Raw genomic sequence first — 21254 nt, forward strand, 5'->3', positions numbered from 1 at the left:
CAGCAGAGTTCAGATGAACTGCAGGCATGGCTGAAGCTTACAGTGACTGGGCAATGTGTGCATCTTGCAGTTTTTATTATACCTCTGCAGATCCCAAAATACCACCTAGGAACCTGGTTGGCTTTGCCTTCTCTATATAGTCAGAACCACTGTTTATGATGGGCTACTGCTCTGTAGTACAAGAACAAATTTTGCTGTGGTTTAAGATGAGCAGCAATTTCTGTACCAATATTAAAATGGTTTAAAACATTCTTTGTCTTTAGAATCTCAATAGCTGGTATTGCATGTGCTCTGCACAGCAGTAGCCGTGTGTTTGGGAAAGACATTGTTACACAGAACCCTGTCAAAGCAGAAAGTACCATTTCTGCTTAGGTCTTAGAAGTGGAAGATACACGAACTTTATTATAAACTTTCTCCACTATGGACAGAGGCAGTTGTGCGACAGCTCAACAGGGTCAGGGATGGCTCGGTGCAGGAAACTGCTATCTGTACAATGATGAGACAAAAGGAATACCATGGGCTTAATCTCCATCCAAAGACTTCATATCATTATTTTCTAGAGACAACAAACTGTGAAAAGAAAATAGCATTAAAATAAGTTGCTTTTACTGTAAGCTAGAAAGCAGGATACAGTTACAAAGTTAAAGTTCCCTTTCTTAAGGAATATTCAATCCCAGTCATTTAAAAAAAAAAAAGTCTGTGCAAGTCTTGCTGGGCTGAGAGTCTTAGGTATCGACAAATCCCACTGCAAGCTGCAGAACAGAAACAGTTTTATACATACATGCGGATGGACTATCACTCAGTTTTTCTCTTTTATATGAGAAGAGCTGAAGGATCCACAGAAACGACACTGAAGCCAAGTGCTCTATTAAATTCTCAAGATCTAATCCTGATACTATCTGCTGTACCTAAGATAACATTGGATACTTTTCCCTTCAACATTCAGAAATCTGAGCAGAATGGAAAAGATGTCAAAGGTTGTTTATCAAAGCCACCATATCTGGTTCAAAAATAGTGAGCGGTGCTGCCTATGGAGAGCGATTCTCCAGGAGCATCAATGTGATAAGTGCCAGCTTTTAACTAAGGATTTGACTTCAGAAAATCTATCCTGCTAATTTCCAGTCAAGTGGAAAAAAAAGCACAAAATAACAACAGGTAATTGTTTGTAGGAAACAAACAATTGTGGGTCTGGTAGCTTTCCACACTAAATTTAAACCCTCTCTCTCTCGCTCTTGTTCTCCAAGCAAAAAGAAATCTCTAATGATCCATCAACCCTGCAGGTTAAAGTAAGCTGTAACTTGACACAAAAACTGAAATGGTGAGCCATACAGGAACCTGAAATACCTTCACTCTCTGGAATACTTGTCACCACAAGACAAACAGACCGCAGGTTACCAAACTTCCAGGTTTCTTACAGAATCCCACCCACGGCTTCCTGCAAGTTAACAAACTACCCTTTCAACTGCCCTGCTCTACGCAGTCAGAGCTGCTACCCAGTGTGCAGCTCTGGGAAGCCATAGCTCTGCCAGGCAAAATGTTAAATATCTGCCCTCAAGCAACAGTTTAAGTAAAGCCTTTCATCTGCTCTTATTCCATCTGTTTGTGTAGCTGCGAGCTCCAGGAATCTGAACATGAAGATCTCCCTTCTTTCTGCTTGATCTCAACGCTGAGGGAGTTCTCGCCCTCAGACTGCAGAGCCTCCTCTTTCTCTCACCGAGGGAAGGGAGGAGAGGGAGGCGGAGAAGGAGGCTGTTCACTGGGGCCCTTCTATCCCAGGATGCCATTTTATTAACTTCTCCTCTTCTTTCACATGCTGTATAATCACCTCCACATCACAGCATTCAACACGGACTCTGAGACTGTGAGTATTTCCACTGAGGCTGTGAAAGTGCTCTCAGATGGTTCAAAACCTCCGTGTCCTGTAGTCATTCTAAGAAGCTTTCACAACAACGCATTCAGCTTTGGGGGTTGTGTCATCTGTCCGTCCCATTCCCCTATTTTTTAAAATTCATTTTACAACAAAAGGGTATTATGCGGTGTTGTAGAACCAATGGGCTTTTTACAGGTGATTGTACAAGCCAAGCCACACACAGAGGGCAGGCAGTTCAAGACCCCTAAATATTGCTTTGTTTTTGAATTCTCTCCAGCCTTGCACTGTTTCCTATTGCTCTCCCGGCAGTATTTGCAAACCTTTTTTCCTGGAAGGGATTAGATTCAAACTGCAGATCTGATGAACACATATAAAAATGACACTACTTTTCTGTAAAGCGAGTTTTGGAATTAAGTTAGACTGATGCAAAACCTTGTTTGGATATTCCTAACTGTTAGCTTACACCGACTCAGCTTGATTCAAATTCATTAAGCTAAACTGATGTAAGCTTAGGCTAAATGCATTCCAGAGCATCCATAAAAGACCTTGTCCCTGTTTGAATAAAGAAATTTAAAAGGTGATGTCATTGAAAAGATGTGATTTATCATGGTAAAAACGGATCTTGAGAATACACATAGGGAAAGGTATTTTGTTAATGGAGCAGTAAGGGTGGAGTGGTTTCATTTTTCACTGGTAACACAGGACAACACCATTCAGAGGTGTGTAATATGCAAGGGAAATAGCAGGGTAAGAAGTAGAAGAAAATAACATTTTATCACAGATGAACAGTAATCTTATTCCTACCGCAGCTTTCTTTAAACACTTGACTGACTTCTGTTGGTTTCAGTGGAACCAGGTGTATACTAAAATCATCAGTATTTTGCTTGTCAGAATTGAAGAGTGTGAAAAACAAACAAGACTGTAGCTGAATAGCGAGAGGCTTTCACACCAGTAGGACACACCAAGCACCAGTGATAACCTAACTGGTGAAAATGAGTTTCATGTTTACATTCATTTATATTCAGCAGGCATGTACAACTAACCCAAATCTCAACTCAGTAGGGGTATGTCATGCCCTATGCTCAAGATGAAAAATGCCAGAAACTGAAAGCTAAACGTAACAGACAACTATGCTCGCCCAGGCTGATTAGAAATGGGGCTTTAAAAATGTTTATTTAATATATTAAAACGCTCACTGTCAACACCTTTCATGCTATGTGCTTGAATATCCTCGATTAGGGTTTGTACAGCTGTGGTTCTCATACTGAATTAATTTTGTAAATTGTAGTGAGATGATAGAAGTCTTCCAGCTGTGTAATCATTAATTAACTTGGCTGCATTTGAGCGGCTCCAGCTCATGCTTGTCTGTGAAATACTCAACTTAGACAAAACATCACCTCTGCCTTCTGCTTGGTGTTTCTTACACAATGAAAACTTTTTTACTTTTCCTTTTTTTTAAAAAAAAAAAAAAAAAAAGGAAATGGAAAGTGCTGCAGAATGATTTGGTAAATTAACTGTTTGCCTTTCCCATATTTTTACAATTCTCATGCACAGGGGATGCTTTGTATTTTAAGAGTTTGGGAAAAGTGACTTTCTGTGTGTTTATACAATGCTAGTAACAAAAGGGCTCTAGCTTGTGGCTGCAATGTAAAGTCTAAAAACAGCTTTTCAGGCTTTTCCAGAAAATGCAGGTAGACAGGATGCTGAAGACCTGTAGCAGAAGGGAGCCAGAGGTGATTTAACCGGTCACTACCCAGCTTCAACTTCTTGGGCAGTGCATGCTCCATATATCGTTTTTTTGCACCTGAGAAGAGCTGCCCAGTGTCTAGTCTAGGGCCTGCAATTGAAAAGGCATCATCTACTCTGCAACTTATTTACATCTTACTGAAAGGAAAATGACCTGTTCCTTAATGGAAAAAATTAGTCAGAGCTGGATGCTGAGAGGCGAACTACTCTATGCCCCAAATGTACAAGAGCTTCTCAGGAGAAGTTGGACACATCACACATCCCTTCAAATAAATTCATAGTAACTTATGCCCTCATCTATTTTCTTTTTTCTGGAAGTCAAGCATATTCTATGAAACAGGAGCCATGGAGACAAACAAGTAGGTTAAGGACTTAAATTGCAAAATAAATTGCAGTCAGAACCATTTATTTCATTATTCTTCTCAATGCCAGCATGATGATGGGAAATTAGATGTTGCAAAGGGACTTTCTGGAAGTACTTCAATTTGCAACTTTCTGGTCAGAATTAGAATGGAGTAAGAGACTGAACTCTCACTGACTGCCTTGACATCTCTAACTAGAGTCTTCTTGAAAAGCTCATTTACATCTAATTAAGCAACACTATTTTGTTACCTTACTCAAAGGCTGTTCCTTCCATCTCTACTCAGAAAGTGTCAGTCAAATGTTCCATAATGATCCTGCCAAAGGTGGACATTCTGTCAGCAGCAATTACTGTCTATCTCCCTTTCCTCTAATAAGGTATGACTCTTCACCAGCTTGCAATTAAGCACAATGGGCAATATTTATATTTTGTGACTCACGTTAAGCCAGGGTGCTGTACAAGCCAGGGCTCCAAATCAATAAATGCATTACTGAACTTCAGATAATTGTTAAGTCCATGATAAGGTCAGGGTTTATTTACGCATGAGAATGCTCATTAACATAGTTTTGATTCTGATGGTATTTCAAAAGAAACTAGAATTATACTTCAGAGGAAGCTTAAGTCCTGGATTTAAATAGTCTCCAACTTGTATTTAAAAAACAAGTAACATCACTATAGGCATGGAAAGAAGAAATGTAATTTCAAAATCTTCAGACATCTGTAAGAAAATAATAATATGCACAGGGACTGACAAAAAAATCTATTTTAGAAAAGTATTAATGTAAAACATATTCTTAATTCCCTTTGAAGTTGATGTTAAGTATGTACTTAACTTTTTGCCTACTTGGGGAATCACAGCAGCAGCTTGCTAAATCATTTCTGCGTCGGAGCTTACTAGACCAACAAACATTTGATTTAAAGGGGCACTATTCCAGAATAAGTCAAGTCATAATGAGAAGAGCTGCTCACTCACACAACCTGTCTAAATTCATTAATCTTCAGTGGATCTCTCTGTTATTAAAACAAATTATCATGATTCTTCTGTTTTCTTTACTGGCATCTTCAATGTATGGATTCACACACTGAACAAGCTTGGAAAGGGCACCCAAAAAGACTGGAGATATTTTCCAGATATTTTCCTTCACAACTCAGGAATACACTGCCAAACTCAACTCAAATGCAGAAAATTACTTTTTGTTTCTTCTGAAAAGTTTTTTAAGTTAAAGGTTTCTCATTAATTATGGGATTTTAACCGTTTACCTGAGAGGACATTCCATGGCATGGATAAAGGATTGCTTTGTCATCCTCTTCGGCTCCCTGATCTAAGCAGTAGCCACTAGCTTTGCTGTTACGCACCTGTAACCGGATCAGAAAGAAAACAATTGTATTAGAAATTAATCTGTTATGATCCAAGTGCAATCTAGCTAAATCTTAGCTGTGCTACAGCTATTGAAACAACTAGTAAGTAAAACTGTTCTTCTTTGAGAAACACGTGCTTATTCTCCTGATATGACAGGATGCCAATAGTGAATTAGCCCCAGGAAAAGACATTATTTGGAAAACTGCTGTCTTTCCAGACTTTAGGTCAGAGTTATATTTTCAGCAATTACTCAAGGATCATAAAATTTACTCTAAGAAACCCAGCCAAATTATTTTCCAGATTACCCTTGTGTAAATATAAATTTTGACCCTATTTGTTGAGAATGTGACTTCACCAAACGGCATAGGAACTGCTCAGGATTGGCACTGGATGTGAAGTAAAAAAATTCCCGTGTCTCCCTAGACAAGAAGAACTTGCAGGTCTATAAAATTAGGCTGGAGCCCTTGTGAAATTTCAGGCCTGCCTTTCTCTTCAGGCTAGAAGCACCACACGCATATTTCGGACATAGAAGAATTTTACAGGTATCTTAAACAAGAAGTTATTTAGATGGACATTTTTAAACAGTCAATGGGTCAGTTTTGGTTTAGACTATGAAGTCTGGCCACCCCTAAAATATAGAAATAGTTGCTGTATGTGATCTCAAAAAAATCAGTAAATAAGTCTTCATGTTATAGTGTACAAGCGTAACAGGGAATCTGATTGGATAAGGAGACTCACCAACAGTTAATTTTCAGGTGGTTTATTTTATGACTCAGGTACTATAAAGGCTAAAGAAGATGAAGACAGTTTTATGACACAGCTTTAAAAAATGCGAATTGAGTCACTAGGAAATATATTTTTACTACTGTTTCAATCTGTTTCACATCTACTCGATACATTTATTTTCCTTTAAACTCACTAAAATCCAGACGTTTTCCTTCAGGAAAATAACCAGAAGAGAAAGTATTTGATAACAAGCTCGATGTCATTTAGGATGAAGCCTCTAGTTTTTTCATTATAGGCATGTAAGACTGAAAGGGAACTATGCCAGTTTATACTTGCTAAATAGCTTGTGTGGCTCCATTTTATTATACATGCTAATGACTTAGATGCTTGCATCACTAAATTTCCTGTCTGACTCAAGAACCCTCTGTGCGACCACTCAACAGAAACAAACTCCTTTTCAGAGCCCGGCTTGCTAACCGGCTGGTGTAATTGACACAACATTGGCAGGACTGCCAATGCTCCTCGCAGTTAACAGCCTTCCCGGAGCTGACAGTTACTAATAGCTCTTGTTGAATTTACTGTCCTTCCTCAGTTACCGCCTGGAATAGTTATATTAGGATGCAAAGTGATATTATGCAATAAAACTCGCACTTTGTATCAATATTTGAAGTGCCTGACTTATTTTTATATGAAACCAATCAAATGGAACAGAAAGGAAGCATGTCCATTTAGTTGTCTTGTGTGAAAATATATTGCCTTCGGATTTAATTGTAGTTTGAGTAGACAATTAAAGCAGAATCTTAAAAACAGTATCAGCAGGACAGCTCCTAGAACCTCACCCAGCTCACAGTCCTAAGTGACAGCAGTCCTTATATCACAGGCACGTGATAGAGCGTTGCAGAAGGCATTTTTGACTTCTTTACAGATTGGGGTCAAGCGTACGTGGGAGTTTTGATTGTGCACAGCAGAGAAAGAAATGATCCAGGCACTGAGTGAACCGAAACCACACATTCTAAGCCGTTTGGATCCAGCATTTTGTTCGGATTAAGTAACCTATCCACTCAGCTACCTCGAGTAGGTGTTCCAAGGTCTTACTCAGTACTGGTATGTAAGTGTAAATTAAAATACGGAATCTGAACACAAAGCAGCAAAATTGTTTTTCCTCTAATGGCTTTTTCATGATGAGATAAAGATCTGCCAAATGGTAGCCTCACCTCAATCTGAACTAGGCTATGTAGCTTTTTATCCTGAACAAGGAGGATTGCAAAAAAGAATTAATAAAGTGAATGTAATCCTTCAAATAGTTTGGCAAAACCCCAAAAAGGGGTGGTTCTTTACCTAAAAATGATTCAGGAAACTCAACTGTAATTATTTTAGGTCTCTTGACTGCTGATGTTTTCTTGATGATGTCTGTGACATCCTATTTGGGAAAATGATTACCTCAAATTTATGTTCTCAGAGATGCTCTATTTTAAACCCCCACAGGGGCTGCGTATCATCGTTAGTGAGAATGATTTCATCTGATGTACTCCAGTGAAAGGAACGGTGCTTCTCAAAGCCACGCTGCTTCATGTTGATTAAAAGCAGGTGAGGGCATTTCTGTTGCTACTACTGTGCTGACTTGAAATCGCCCTGTACATCCTGGTACCCACCACTAAGATGAAAGGACTGCTCTAATGCAGCCATGATGTATTTTCAAAGACATACAGTACCTCTCCATAAGTGACTGTATTATTATAAACCCTCATTTCAGGATAGACATTCTCCAAGTACCACTTAAAACTCCGACATTGCAGTCGCTGTCGTAGAGCTATTCTTTCAGAAACGTCTCCAAAGTCAACTCCAGGGTTCTACAAAGCAGAAAAATAAAGAAATCTCACTGCATTGACTTTACGGTTGTTTTCTTTACTGAAACCAAATTGGAGTTCATTTTGTATACCAAACCGTATTTCCCCTCTCCGTTCTCTTTTGTAAGTAGCAGCTCATCAAACAGCTGTTGTTGAGAGCAGACAATAAATATTAATGGAAGTCAGTGGAAAAAGAAGGATAATGAAAAAGCAAAACACAAACATAAATCAAAATAATAAGAATACAATAAGAATGTTGTTACATACAGCAATTCTAAATGTTTGCAATCAAACCTGAACTCCTTTGCTTTCAAATTTGTTAGGAATTTAGGCAGTAATTCTGATCTAAGATATGGCAGCTTGATCATGGTTTACTCTAGGAACAGCCTTGGGTATTCACTAATGTAAATGAGATCAGAACAGAGTTGTTAAAACTTCAAAGCAGAGCTGCTCAAAAAGTCATTAAGCTCCATTAAACATTTGCATAGACCAGCATTCAGTTTTTACTGGAACTGGAGCTCATTTACAGACTTGAGTCATAAAATACAGTTAAACTCAAAACCTTCTTTATAATTCTACTTCAGAAATTAATTCCTGTTAGAATACAAATCCCATGATAAACACAGGCTGGAAGAATCAAATTAATACAATCAAACCCAGCCATTTAAAAAGTGCCAGGTGCTGAGTTAGTGTCTGTTAATTTACACCATTGTAAACTACCACAGTTCAACATTAAGACAGTAAGAGTTACCTCATCTAAAAGTCTTTTCCGACATTGTTATCAATCAAATGGACTGAAACTGGGGAGTTTTGCGTGGATCTGTCTTAAGTCCCTTGTACATTTCCTCCAGAAAGATTTTGTACATTTTACAAACTATGTCTAATGTAGGGTTACAAGACAGCAGCAAATCTTAGCTCAGGGTTTATTAGAATCCCCAACAGATGCCTAGTTTTCAGGAGAGAATACAAGTGTAATACTGAACAGGTTTTTCTGTTTGCCACATAAAGAGTTTACTGTGCTCATTGCTACTTGCTAATGCACACTTTGTCATGGGCTCTCTATGCAACATCCATTCAAATGAATGTTAATTTACGTACTACTTCAGGCTACATGGAAGGAGAGCAATTCTCAGAGGCACTCGGTACGATAAATCATTCAGTATAAGATTCCTTTATCACTAAAATTGTTGAGGAATAGATAATAAGCAGGGGCACATCAAATATTTGGTTAACTAAAATAAAGCTCTGCTGATGACCTGCTGCCAAAGGTTGTAGGAATATGATCTTGCAGATGTGTCCAAAGATCATCTGCTAATCAAGATACACATTATGCACAGATCCTCAATAATTGGGAGCGAGTTGTGAAAGAGATGGTGCGAGTCATGACAGGGTTCATTTGGACAGGTTTTGGTGCAGGAGAAAACACGTATTTTACTTTCCTCCTTTTTGCCCTGTTCTGAAACGAGTTGACAGAGCCCTGTTTGCAGTGCTGGTTCTACACAACTCAAGAGCAGCTATGAAAATGCTGGGCTGACTCCTGGGTTTGCTGCACTCATCATGTATGGGCTACAGTGCCATGGTACAAGAATGAGGTGTCCACAGAATTTAGTGCGTGGACATACTCTTTTTAATCAGGCACTGAGGTTTCTAGTTCTGCAGCAGGTTCTTCTTATGGGTTATAACAGTACAGCACTTCGTAGTCATCTAGATTGAATACTACAGTGGAATAACTCTGTGAACACTAACACTGGCTTCCTTTTCCTGAGAGCTAATGGGGTTATTTTTATGACGCACATTTTATCAATCAATTTATTTTATAGAAAGAAAATTTTAATGTTCAGTACTTCTGCTGATTTTATGTCTCTTAATGCAGATGTGCCTGTGTTTTTTTTTAAAGCACTGCTGTACAGCTCAGTGCAGAAAACTACATCAATAAGTAATCTCAGAGAGATTAAAGGAAATTATGTTTTGGTGTAAATGCTTATTTAAATATCTTGTCTTTTCTATGAATTCATTTGCAGATGGCATCAAGCAAACAAATTTACCAAGGTTACTGCTTCATCTCCTATTTGAAACTGTCAACATGAAATGGATGGAGACAGGGCCAAAATATCCCTAAAAACTCAGACACTGCCATAGGGGTCTTGTTTGGGAAAGAAGTTATGCAGTATTGCCTTTTGTTATGGCAAAATAATTCTCTGCAATTACCTCTCATGCCAAAAGAAGTCAAAACACATCTTCATAGAGACCTTGCTCAGAGCGTCTAACACTGAGCAGCAGAAAGTGAAATTTGGACATGTGTGAACATCTGACATATTCAGTGATCACATGGAGTAGAACGAAAAATTGCATTTTCAAAAACTACAAAAGGAATAAACAAAAACAGGTTTTGATATATTACTTAGGCACCAAAGTACAAGTAGCTATTTAGGACACAGACCAAATCCGATGAAGTTTTTGACAAGATTCCTGTGACTTTGATGGACTTTAGGTCATAACTGAATATTCACAAAGACACTGCTGGGTTGGCATGTTTTCCTGTTCTCACAGCAACATTCCTGTTTCCATTTACTTCAATCAGCTTTGAACAAACCCTTCCTATAAGGGTTAACTATCCCATGGTTACCTACAGAACAGAGTATGCATCCCCACAGCTGCTCTCCTTGTGCCTCTTCACATGAATAATTTGGATGCAAATACACTAAAGGATACAGCAGCAGTCAGCTTCCACCTGACTGGGATATAACATACACCTCTTCTCTCCAAGAATTATGCTTAGTGGAGACGGAGCATGTGATATAGTTACAGAATAAAGTGATAAATTGAACCTACAGTTTATCTAATATTTATATTACATGGATTCCTAGAGGCCCCCATATGCCATCTACGATTGGTATGCACAGTAAGAAGCAGAACGCGTCCACATTGCGACTCTCAGCCTGTAGACAAAGCTAGTTAATGTGTGATTCCTTTATTGCATACTTCGCTTTTTATGCTGGTGAGTTCTACTGAGTCTCACGATGGATGATGATATTTATGGACATTTCTGCAGTAGTCCTCACCACTGTAGCATATGAACACCTCAAAGTTTAATGGCATCCCAAATTAATGATGACTTCTGAGGAAGCGCATAAACCTGAAACATCGTGCTCTAGTTAAATTATAAATCTATGTCACTGCTCCTGTGCGCACAACAAAACTCACACCGAGGCAGCAAGTTTAGATGGCAGAACTCTCCGTCTGAAGCAGGCAGCAGCATGGAAGCACTCCTCCCCCTGGGCTTAGGATTGGGGCAATATCCTTCCCCTCTAAGAGCTAATTAGGAACAGCCACTCGTGTTTCTGCCTCTGTTCAGGAGAGAGCATGACCCGCACTTACTGCCATGGGGATGTTCCACGCCATGTAGACATGAGACTTGAAGTCATCCATCCAGACCTCAGCGGCCCGCAGGGCGTTGCGCTTTGCATAGTAATCGATGTCGTTGTTGTAGGGCTTCTTTGTGCGTTCAATATGTGCCACGCGAGAGCAGGGTAACACCTCCATGCTTCCTCCGCACTGCCAGACCTGGGGGAGTCAGAGGAAAAACTATAGTCTAGCCAACATAAATAAAAGATATTAAAATATAAGCAATAATCCATCGCTTTCCAAGTCTGCCTTTCACTGAGCACGAAGAGCTCATTTCCAGACAAGATTAGCTGCAGGACAACACTGGGGCAGTTCTCCACCTAACCTGCCATCTCAGGGATAAAGATCAATTGCTTGGGAAGCAGCAGATAAAATCTTCTCCTCCAGTTGAGCTTTTTTTTTTTTAAAAAAAAATAAATGCTTTTTTAGTCAATATTTATTTGCTCCTTTCCAAACAATTCTGTACTAAATCACTGGCCACTGGAATTTGCATTTGATAAATAAAATACGTTGAAAAACACACTGCTCGTAAATTTGGACTGACATGTGCTGAGGGTTTCCAGTGCAAAGGGGAAGTGCTACAAAAAGGAAAGGAATTAATTGATTTTCATGATCAGAAGGGGAAATGAGCAGTACACTTTATTATACTGCTATTTGCCCAACCCATTCTGGAAGTCAGCTACTTAATGCACAGCACATTTTTCTTTCTATTGATATGGCTAATGACCTTGTAATTTTTATTTATATATTTTGGTACCAAGGGCAAATACGTTATCTGAGAGACAGATTTATTTCCTTCAAATGCCAGCGCTCATGCAAACCTGAAAAGAAAAAGGTACTAAACTGCAACATTAAAGGAAACAGTTTAGCTCATCTGTAAATTCAACACAAACAGTTATTTATCAGCAATAAATTCTCCCCAGATGAAATCCACAGGGAACTCGGACACCTGGCTTTGAAGAAAACACAACAAAAAAAGGCAGCAGCCGCCTTGGGCCAGATAAAGCTCACCCCAGCAGCCAGGATCTCAGTGCTCAGCAGTCAGCGTGGATTTGCACTGTGGTGTGACCGCCCCATCTGCAGCCCCCTCGACTGCTTTACATTGACATTCAGTCCCTCCTTTCCCCTACCACACAGCCCCCATTTTACTCTTTAAAGAGACAAAATCTGCTGAAGAGTAAGAAGGAAGGAAACAGCCAGGAAATAAGGAAGGGAATTTTGCTTCTCATGAAGATGCGAATTTACTCCAGATGACTTGTTTTTTCTGGGAATATGTAGCTCCTGACACCAGTGGGCAATGTTTCCCAGGGTAAGGATGGGATTTCCAATCCCAGAGAACAAGAACTGTGTGGGGCGAGGAGGCAGTCAGATCCTCGTGTATCACCACGCGTACATCATGTCACCACTATTTTTCCACATCCCAGATAAATGCCACGGCTGCTGGACTATGGGTCATTTCTTTTCAGGCCAGACAACGCCTCCTGTTTCACTTCACAGGATTAGTTACTGTTCAACGGAGCGTGGACATGACTCTGCATCCCCACCCCCTTTCAGTGCACTGCTGAGTACCCAGTGAAGCTCGTCCTCTCCCTTTCCAGCCCAATGACTACTTAGTCTTACACAAAATGAAAGCATTTCAGTAGGACAATCAAGCATGTGCACCCGAAACCAGCCAAGATCCCAGTAATTAAGAAGAGTCATATGAGATTTAGGTGAAGACTCAAGAGTTGTGTCTGACTCAAGAAGATGGGGAGGTTTAGTAGCCCCTTTTCTCTGCTGGACACAGAACTGAAAGACGAGCGGGATTCAGAAAACCATTGCCCGTCTGCCTCTAACTGCAAGAAGTCTCTGGAATACAATGAAGGATGAAAGAATGAGGAAAGTTTTACTGCACAAAACATAAGAGAGAGGTGAGTCGGTGGCTGCCCCCAAAACTGGTTGATTCTCCTCTCTTTTAATCCTCAAAATGGTATTGAATGACCCATTTTAACAGTAGTAAACAACTCATTTCTTTCCACATCTAATTATGAAATTATGCCAGAAAAATAATTACATGCATCTATATGGCATTTACCAAGCAGAGTTCTTAAGAGTGCCTCACTATGGGAAGCAAACTGTTTCTACCTGAGCATAAAATGAGCCCTGAGTCCCTCCAAATTGTCACGTTTCAGGCAATCAGACGAAACCAACTTCCTTATCTATGACTCATCTTCTGGGATAACACCACATTTCCAACCCAAGTAATTCCTTTCGCACCAAGATGCCAAAATTAACTGTGTGTTTTGAGGCTCATTTATTGAGAATGTGGAAGCTGAAGGGTCTGAGATGCTCCCTACAAGGGTGGACGTCACTGAAAAGTATGTTCAGCCTTCTGCTCCCCCAAGAGAGGCAAATCCCCAATAGTAAACTCTTTCTGGCATCACAGCATGCACTTGTCAAACCTGCATTGTGGGGTAACAGCCCAGGCTCCGCTGAAGGAGCATCAACAGGTGCCCTGGGCAGGGCATGGAGGTGGCTCCAGCTGATCAGAAGCAACGGCGGCGAAGCAAAGGGGCTTCTGCTTTGTGGCTCCTTGTAGCACAGCTGCTACAGCCCAGGGACGTGGCTTCGCCTCCGCGAGCATCACACTGTGCAACGTTTTAAGACATGATCAAGTAATTCCAAGAGACACTCAATTTATTTGCTAATTGTAGTTAATTTCTAATTTCAGTATCGCTCTTTAGGCTGCTATAAACAAAACTGATAGCAATATAAATGTTACCGTAGCTGTGTTACCTTAGCATTTTTACTGCTAATTATCTCAATCAACTTTTCTATAAACAGACATATTAAGTATTAAGAAGAACAAGTACCCACATCAGGGGTAAATTACAAATGGAATGATAATGTTCGTGGTTTGTGCTGCAGTGATTTACTGGCACTAATTATTAGAAATTCCTGTACACCTGAGATATGGCTGTCCTACAGAAAAGTGTTTACTGGTTATTATACAGTAGTCAGTCAGACATCATATTCTATGCAAAGAAAAACTGAGATGAGACAGCGTCTTGTCCACCATGACCTAAACTGTGCATCCCCAAAGCTCTCTGAATGCAGGTTGGGTTCACAATTTAAAAAGGCTAATAAATTTCTGTGCTTTAACTCTTGCCAAAGAAGAAGAAATTTTCTGAGGAAATACATTTTCCTACAAGTACTTGTTGCTGAAGATCCGAACTATCATTTTTAATAGGATTTAAAAAAAATGGTTTCCTAAAAAAAACCCATAAAATCCAGAATATCTCTTAAAACAACTTTTTTTTTTTTTTTAGTGAAATTATTAGCATCCTAAAATGAAGCATAGTTACAAACAACAACAACAAAAAAACACCACTACCAAGGAAACATAAAAAGAAACATAAAAGAAAACCATCAGTTTTAACCAAAAATCCAGATATTTTGGGAATGAAGAAAGGAGGTGAGGCAAAGTAAAATGTAAAATTCCATCAATCAAAAAGGTGAAAGAACAAGCCTGGTCCCCGTTGAAGCAGGATGTGGAGCTGGCTGGACTGCTGGGCTAATCAGTCCCTCGGTTATGGCTCTCTATACACAGAACATTGCTGATGCAGCCTCCAGCTCTGCGGGTGAGACCCATTTCCAAGAGCACCCTGCCCTGCTGGGTCAGTGCCAGAGCCCAAAAACATCACAGGATTTAATACTCGTGGGGGTGTTTGCACCAGGACAGCTGCAGCTCCCGCGCTCTCCCCCGTCACAGGGAGGGCTCCTCACTCTCCATGGACCCGCTGCTCTGTGAATCGAAACGCACCCCACGTTACCTTCAGCTCTTCTGTTCTTTGGAAATACATGTTCACAGATGAATGAGTGAAGTGATTCATGCCAAAAACAGCAATGAAATTCCAGTATTTTGTGGCCATTCTTACGCATGCTTTAAGAGTGTCAGGAGAAAGGAGTGCCTGCAGTCTGCAAGTAACTCATACTGGAGATTATTCATTCTTTCAGTCAAAAACCACAAACATCTCGCTCACAAATTTATGTACGACATTTTTTTTGTACACTAAGCCAACTGTACATGATAATTTGTACTAAATTAAATAATCTCAGTAAAAGCAAAATCAGTAGGTAAAAATGAGAATGGCATTTTATGAAGGCACAGCTGAGGAAACAGTTAACTCTCTTAACTTAGAAAACTTAGACTGGAAAGAAAGATCGTGATCCTTAAGAACTTTGTATCCTGCTGTGAATTTTGCAGTTTAAACACCTCGGTGCTCAGTCAGAGAGAAAAAGAAAAGCTTCAGACTCTCTGTTGCAACTAGTTTTTCCATCAAATGCACCTTTGATACAAGCAGCTGGAGGGATGAGGTATCCAAGAACATGTAACAGTAGAAAGAAGACTTGAGGGTGGGAAGGATTTGCTTCCATTCAATTACCCTTTGCCAACAATTCCACAGCCTCTTTTAATGGACACCCCAGTTGCATCCCTTGGTGTGACACTGTGAGTTTTCAGGTGCCACGGCCGCTCCAACACAGAGCCAACCAGCCCCGTGCAGCAAACTGCCCTCCACCTCCTGTAAAACTACCTGAGTAAACATTGGCTCGCTTCTCCAAGAAAGCTGGGATTAGTCTGGCTCTCTATTAATATAGAAGAGCAAACAATTAATGAAATTTGCAATAATCTGAGACTTTGAGCCCATTTTTCATAGTTAGCAAGCTCTCTGGAGGTGAGCCAGAAGGGACCATTACTGTTACAGCATGCAATTGTGCTTCCAGGAGCTTACGGCCCTTCCAGTGGTCCTTTGCAGACAGAAATAATCACTGTCTACATGTTCCAGCCATAAGAAAATGGAAAAAAACCAGCTTTAAAACATGCATGTGGCAGCCCGGTCCCCTCATTTCTAATGTGCCCAGCAGAGCATGTCACCTGGTGTTTCTGCAGTGGTTCCTGCCAGAGGCAGCACTTCAGAGCTGGATGTTCAGCACACCCTGAAACGAAACCCTTAAGCTAGAGTTGGACTCTGAAGTTTTACAAAAACAGTTCTGAACTCCACCTGAGCAGCACTTCATAGAAGTAGCCTTTCAGATTTCAGACTTTCTTTTCTGTGTGAAGGCAGCAGAAGAGACAGAGGAGTTTTTAAAGCAGCTCAGATATCCCTGTTTTATGATATCCCAGCGTGGGAATTCTTAAAAGTCAGGGATCTCAGTTTTTCTTCAATTTTCAAAGCAAAGCCTACCAAAGACGGATGTCTTCTAGACTACCCACACACACACCTACGGCAGAACTGGAAAAGATTTTCCTACCATGAAAGAACTTCCACATATTTCAGAAATTTTGCTGACCTAAATTGTCAAGAATAACATCAATCTTAAATGTTTTCACTAGTTGAAACATAGGCTCTTTGTCATCTCCGTCTTCCTTCTCCCCCGAAACTACCCCCAAAATGTTTTTCTTAATCTGAATACTAATGACTTCCAGAAGATCTGTTCAGTGTTAAAAGCTTTTTCAATATAAGCATTTTCCAATCTGAAAGGTCAATTTTAAACTGAAAATCTAGAACTTTGTTTCAAAAATAGCAAACCACAATCTTTCGATAACATTAAAGAGAGATATTTGTTCCCACTTAGAAATTTTTGTCAAAGCATAGCCTTTTCCACAAAAGTATCTTTGTTTTAATTTATCATCTGGAAAAGCCTCAAAGACCTGCTCATCAAACTTGGAGGAGGCCTGTGGGCTCCCAGTCCTTCTTAGAGAGCATGTGGCCTGGAGATAAGGATGCCTTAAATCACTGTGACACACCATCCAAATGAGGGGTTCTGACAGAGTGATTAAATTGTCGTTCCTCAAGGTACAAAAAAGTCCAAGTACTTTCTGACAAGAGTTGCAATATCTGAAGGGCATGAGGACACGCAACCCAGGTAGTAAATTCACAAAAGCAGGTACCACTGTGCCCATCTCAGCTCCTTTAACACCCTGTGTCAAATAAAATCCATGCGTACAGCAAAGCTACAGGAAGATTCCTACTCTGAAGAAGTCAAAGATAACTCCTAACATTAAAAACACGCACAGGAAGAGGACGGTGTACTTTTGGCTTCTCTTTCCAGTCAGCCACAGCCCAAAAAGGTCTAAGCCAGGAAGGATTCTTCGAAGTAAATTTGAACCACGCCAATAAGATCTTTTCTATCTGAAACACAAGAGCTCTCTAGTTATCCTCCAGTCCTTAATGGATGTGGCAACTCTTCTAGTGCCCTCTCTAGAAACAAAAAAAATAGCACGAACATAGCAGACTTGCAGTTCTTGCCTTTCTGATATTGGCAATTTACATAGTTCACTGAAAAACGATTTTTCAAAGTAATTTATAGCCTGACATTTCCTTTTTTTCTAATGGGGTTTTATGGATATTCTTTCTTCCACGTATTCTCAGTGCTGACTCGAGAGTCGTATTTAATCAGATGGGCTACATAAAGTGCTCTCTCTGTTTTTCACTTCACATAGGAAGCTGTTAGAAAGTAGGGAGCTGTCATAATCAAACACGTCATGTGGAAAAATTAATCATGTGGTCTCGTTTTGTTCATCAACTACATTTTTATCATCATCTTTAAAGACAGTCATAATTACGGTTTAAAAAAGTCCCAACTCTCATTTCTCAAAATAGCCTGTGCTATTTAATGGTGCAGTTATAGAGCAAAAAAAATTAAACTCTTTCCACACTGGGACAAAACAGCTTACATCAGAGAGACTTTCAGCTGCCAAAAAAAGAATTGAAAAAAAAAAAAGAGGAAATCACATCTCAAGATCCACAGATCATATATTTTGTCAAACATTTCAGGATAAACTTCTGACCAATGCTTGCAAATTACAGGACCCAAAAGGGTCCTTGCTTGACTGATGATGACATTGTCTCTATTACAATCCCTGCCTTTTTAGTTTCATCTCCTGGTAACAGCAGTTCATAGACAAGCTGCAGATACATAGGGACCGTGATAAAACCTCACACATAAAAGCTAATTCTGTCACTAGGATGGTCTTATTAACATGTGTAAATACAGAGCCCCCCTCTGCTCTTGCTGCTTGCAAAGCTGCCCATGCACAGAAGCATTTGTGGACTAGTGATTTTGAAAGGTTGAATTTCACTTGGGGTCTCCTGATGTTTTTTTTTCCTGTCTCATGCAGCATGAACTTCATTTGAAGACAAAAGCATAGATACTGAGGACAGAGCAGATGCAGTCATAGGAGTCTTTAGTGTATGTTTGAAACTAGTATTACCTCTTTATGTTTATTAATACTTCAGTTGTCCCAATGGTGAACACTTGGAAGCTAGCTGCTTTTCACAAAACTATTACTATAGACTTAAAGGGTTTGTTGTTCGATCCTCTTGCAGAGTCATCTAATGTGAGGTTTCATGGCAGATTCAAGAGGGCACCTTCTCTTTGTAGGAAAGTTAAAAAATTATTTCATACATACTTGATTAGCTTTTAAAATTTGTTAGAATTGATTGGAGTTTGACCTCTTAGTTTTGTTCTCTCGAGGTTTTCTAATATTTACAGATGAACTGCTTTCAGAGCAAAAAAGGAAATGGGACCATAATGTTATTGCAATGAGACACTCAACTGATGCACGTTTCTTAAATTTCTCTGGTGGCTCTACAGTAGCAAATTTAGAGGTTGTCCTTCACATATTCCTTAGAGGTTACACAGAACCTCAAGCCAGCTAAGATCTCAGATGTGACAATAGTGAGAAGATAAAACCCTCCTGCTAACCCTCTTACAGAATAAAATAGATAAGCATGAAGAAATTGAAATATGGTCTAGAGAAACTCGCATTCAGCAACTGCTATCTTGCTGTAAAGATAAACTTTGTGTGTAAAGAACTAAGTCTGATAAATTAATAGACTAGCTGCTATGGGAGGAAAGATAGGACATAAAATTATATTAAAAATGTCCCATATACTTTAACCACTAATCCAATCTCCATAAACCCATATTTTGCACAATTTTTATAAAGAATATTGCAGCTTTGGAAAAAAAAAAAAACCACTTCTAGGGAAGCAGCTGATATTTTTATGTGCGAAGTAGAATTCCCTTCTGCAAGGAAAATTCCAGACTCTCTGAAATGTCTTGGTGATGGGGGATGGAAATTGCAAAAAACCTTTAGAGAAACAAGACCAGACCGCTACCGCATAGGCTGGCTGCATATGTAATGTTGCATAGGCCATGCTTTATATACGGATTTAAAATAACCATTAAATGGGATGGCAAAGACTAAAATATCAACCCCAAACCAAGGTGGTTCAGCAATTCTTTTTTGCCACTAGGAAAGTTCACCTATAACTGCAGTGATATGGGTCAAAGACCACCTGCTCTGGTAGGCTTGTTCCCTGAGGAGCTCGTGAGGTTTCACAGCCAAGCAGAGCACAGCTGGACTGTTCCCTGAGGAGCTGGTGAGAAGGTTTCACAGCCAAGCAGAGCACAGCTGGACCTAAGCATGAGGCCAAAATTATGACAAAATGCAGCCAGGTCTGTACTCGAGGAGGTGTTAGGAGAACTCAATTGCAGATACCAGACTACCATCCCTGAGCTCTAGAGCCTGCTCCGCATTCCCAGTCCCGAGCTCCCAGGATTCACATGGCTGCAAAGCGATGAAGATATCTCTTCTTTCCAGCATGAGTTCCCTGAATGCCTGTCTGATCTGGGGCAGCTGCCAGAGAGAGGCACCGGGAGAATGCCCAGAGACTCCACCAGTCCTGGCTGATCCAGCTGCAGCAACATACCATGTGCCATGTAGAGGACAGTGGCTCAGCCCTCTGCTGAAGGCGTGATCTCTGTCAGCATGTCCCTCGGGTGGAAAAGGATGGGGGAGATGATCTGTTAGTCCCAGAAAGCACTTGGGGAGCAGAATTTTGGGAGATGGCAACTTAAAAGGTAATAACAAAGCAGGCAACCTCGCAGGCATGGTGTATAGCAACCGCTGGTACATTCTGTATTGCTGACCTTAGGTGCAGACAAGCACCGTTCATCTCCCATCAACCACTTTGACACCATTGCTTAGGGATGGCATTAGGGTCTGACAGGAGGGGAAGCACTGAGGAACTGGAATAGGGAGAAAGGACAGCCTTTTTAAGGGCAAGTTTTTAATTTTCAAAGACTTGTTTTTCTTAGCAAATGAACAAATGTTGGCACCTCATAATGCTCCAGAAGACGTTAACAGCTCCTATCACATAAATGACAGGCACAGAACAGAGACTGCTTTGAGTCATACCCTTAAACTTCATAGACTAGAGGTAATAACTCTACTTCCTCTGAATTCTCCTCAAGACTGAAAGAGGCTGCAGATATCTTCTCCTGGTCTAGTACCAGATATGTTGATTTTTGCAAGCCCTAATCATTTTTCCTTGCATAAAATAAATGTAATTTGGTATTACTAATTTAGTTTGATAATTGTCCCAGACAGACGCTCCTCACAACATATTCTTTAAGAAAACATTTAAGGAGAATAATTTTCTGCCTTCTTACAAATTTACTAATTTTTTTCCCAAATCAATATAACCACTGTCAGTCATTTCTGCAAATCTGTCAGTACAGACACTGTTTATACTGTAGCTGTTAAAATTCAACAAATTGGCCTTGTAAAAATGCAATCCATGTGGAATACATGAAATGGTATTGAAGACCAGCCCGTCATCCTCATTTCTCACTTCTTGGTCATGTGATTGCTTTAGATTGTTTCTTCTCACTTATCCCAAAAGACCATGAGAAAATCTCCCTCTAAATTCAAGTCTCATCAAGGGATAAAGACATACGTACGTTAAGCTTACATCAGAAAATCTGCAGCTGAGCTCCTGCAGTATTTCAGTTCTTAGGAAAATACCTGTTTTGCCAGATTCTGAGCTTTACTAACCTCCACCAAACCACCAAATAATGCTGACTAGTCAATTAAGAAGCTTCTCCTGA

At 40.0% G+C, this 21254-nt stretch overlaps 1 protein-coding gene across 1 annotated transcript in view; it reads right to left on the bottom strand.

Annotated features, from left to right (window-relative positions):
- The window catches only part of GALNT9 (polypeptide N-acetylgalactosaminyltransferase 9), a 154883-nt gene that overhangs the window by 11188 nt on the left and 122441 nt on the right, over window positions 1-21254 (bottom strand). The window contains exons 7-9 of the mRNA XM_014964888.1: window positions 11289-11474; window positions 7776-7913; window positions 5238-5333 (exon numbers count right to left, since the gene is read on the bottom strand). Coding sequence (XP_014820374.1) covers window positions 5238-5333; window positions 7776-7913; window positions 11289-11474 — 420 coding nt within the window. The remainder of the gene's footprint in view (window positions 1-5237; window positions 5334-7775; window positions 7914-11288; window positions 11475-21254) is intronic.

This window comes from Calidris pugnax, unplaced genomic scaffold (assembly GCF_001431845.1).
Source record: "Calidris pugnax isolate Ruff unplaced genomic scaffold, ASM143184v1 scaffold32, whole genome shotgun sequence".
Lineage (NCBI taxonomy): Eukaryota > Metazoa > Chordata > Aves > Charadriiformes > Scolopacidae > Calidris > Calidris pugnax.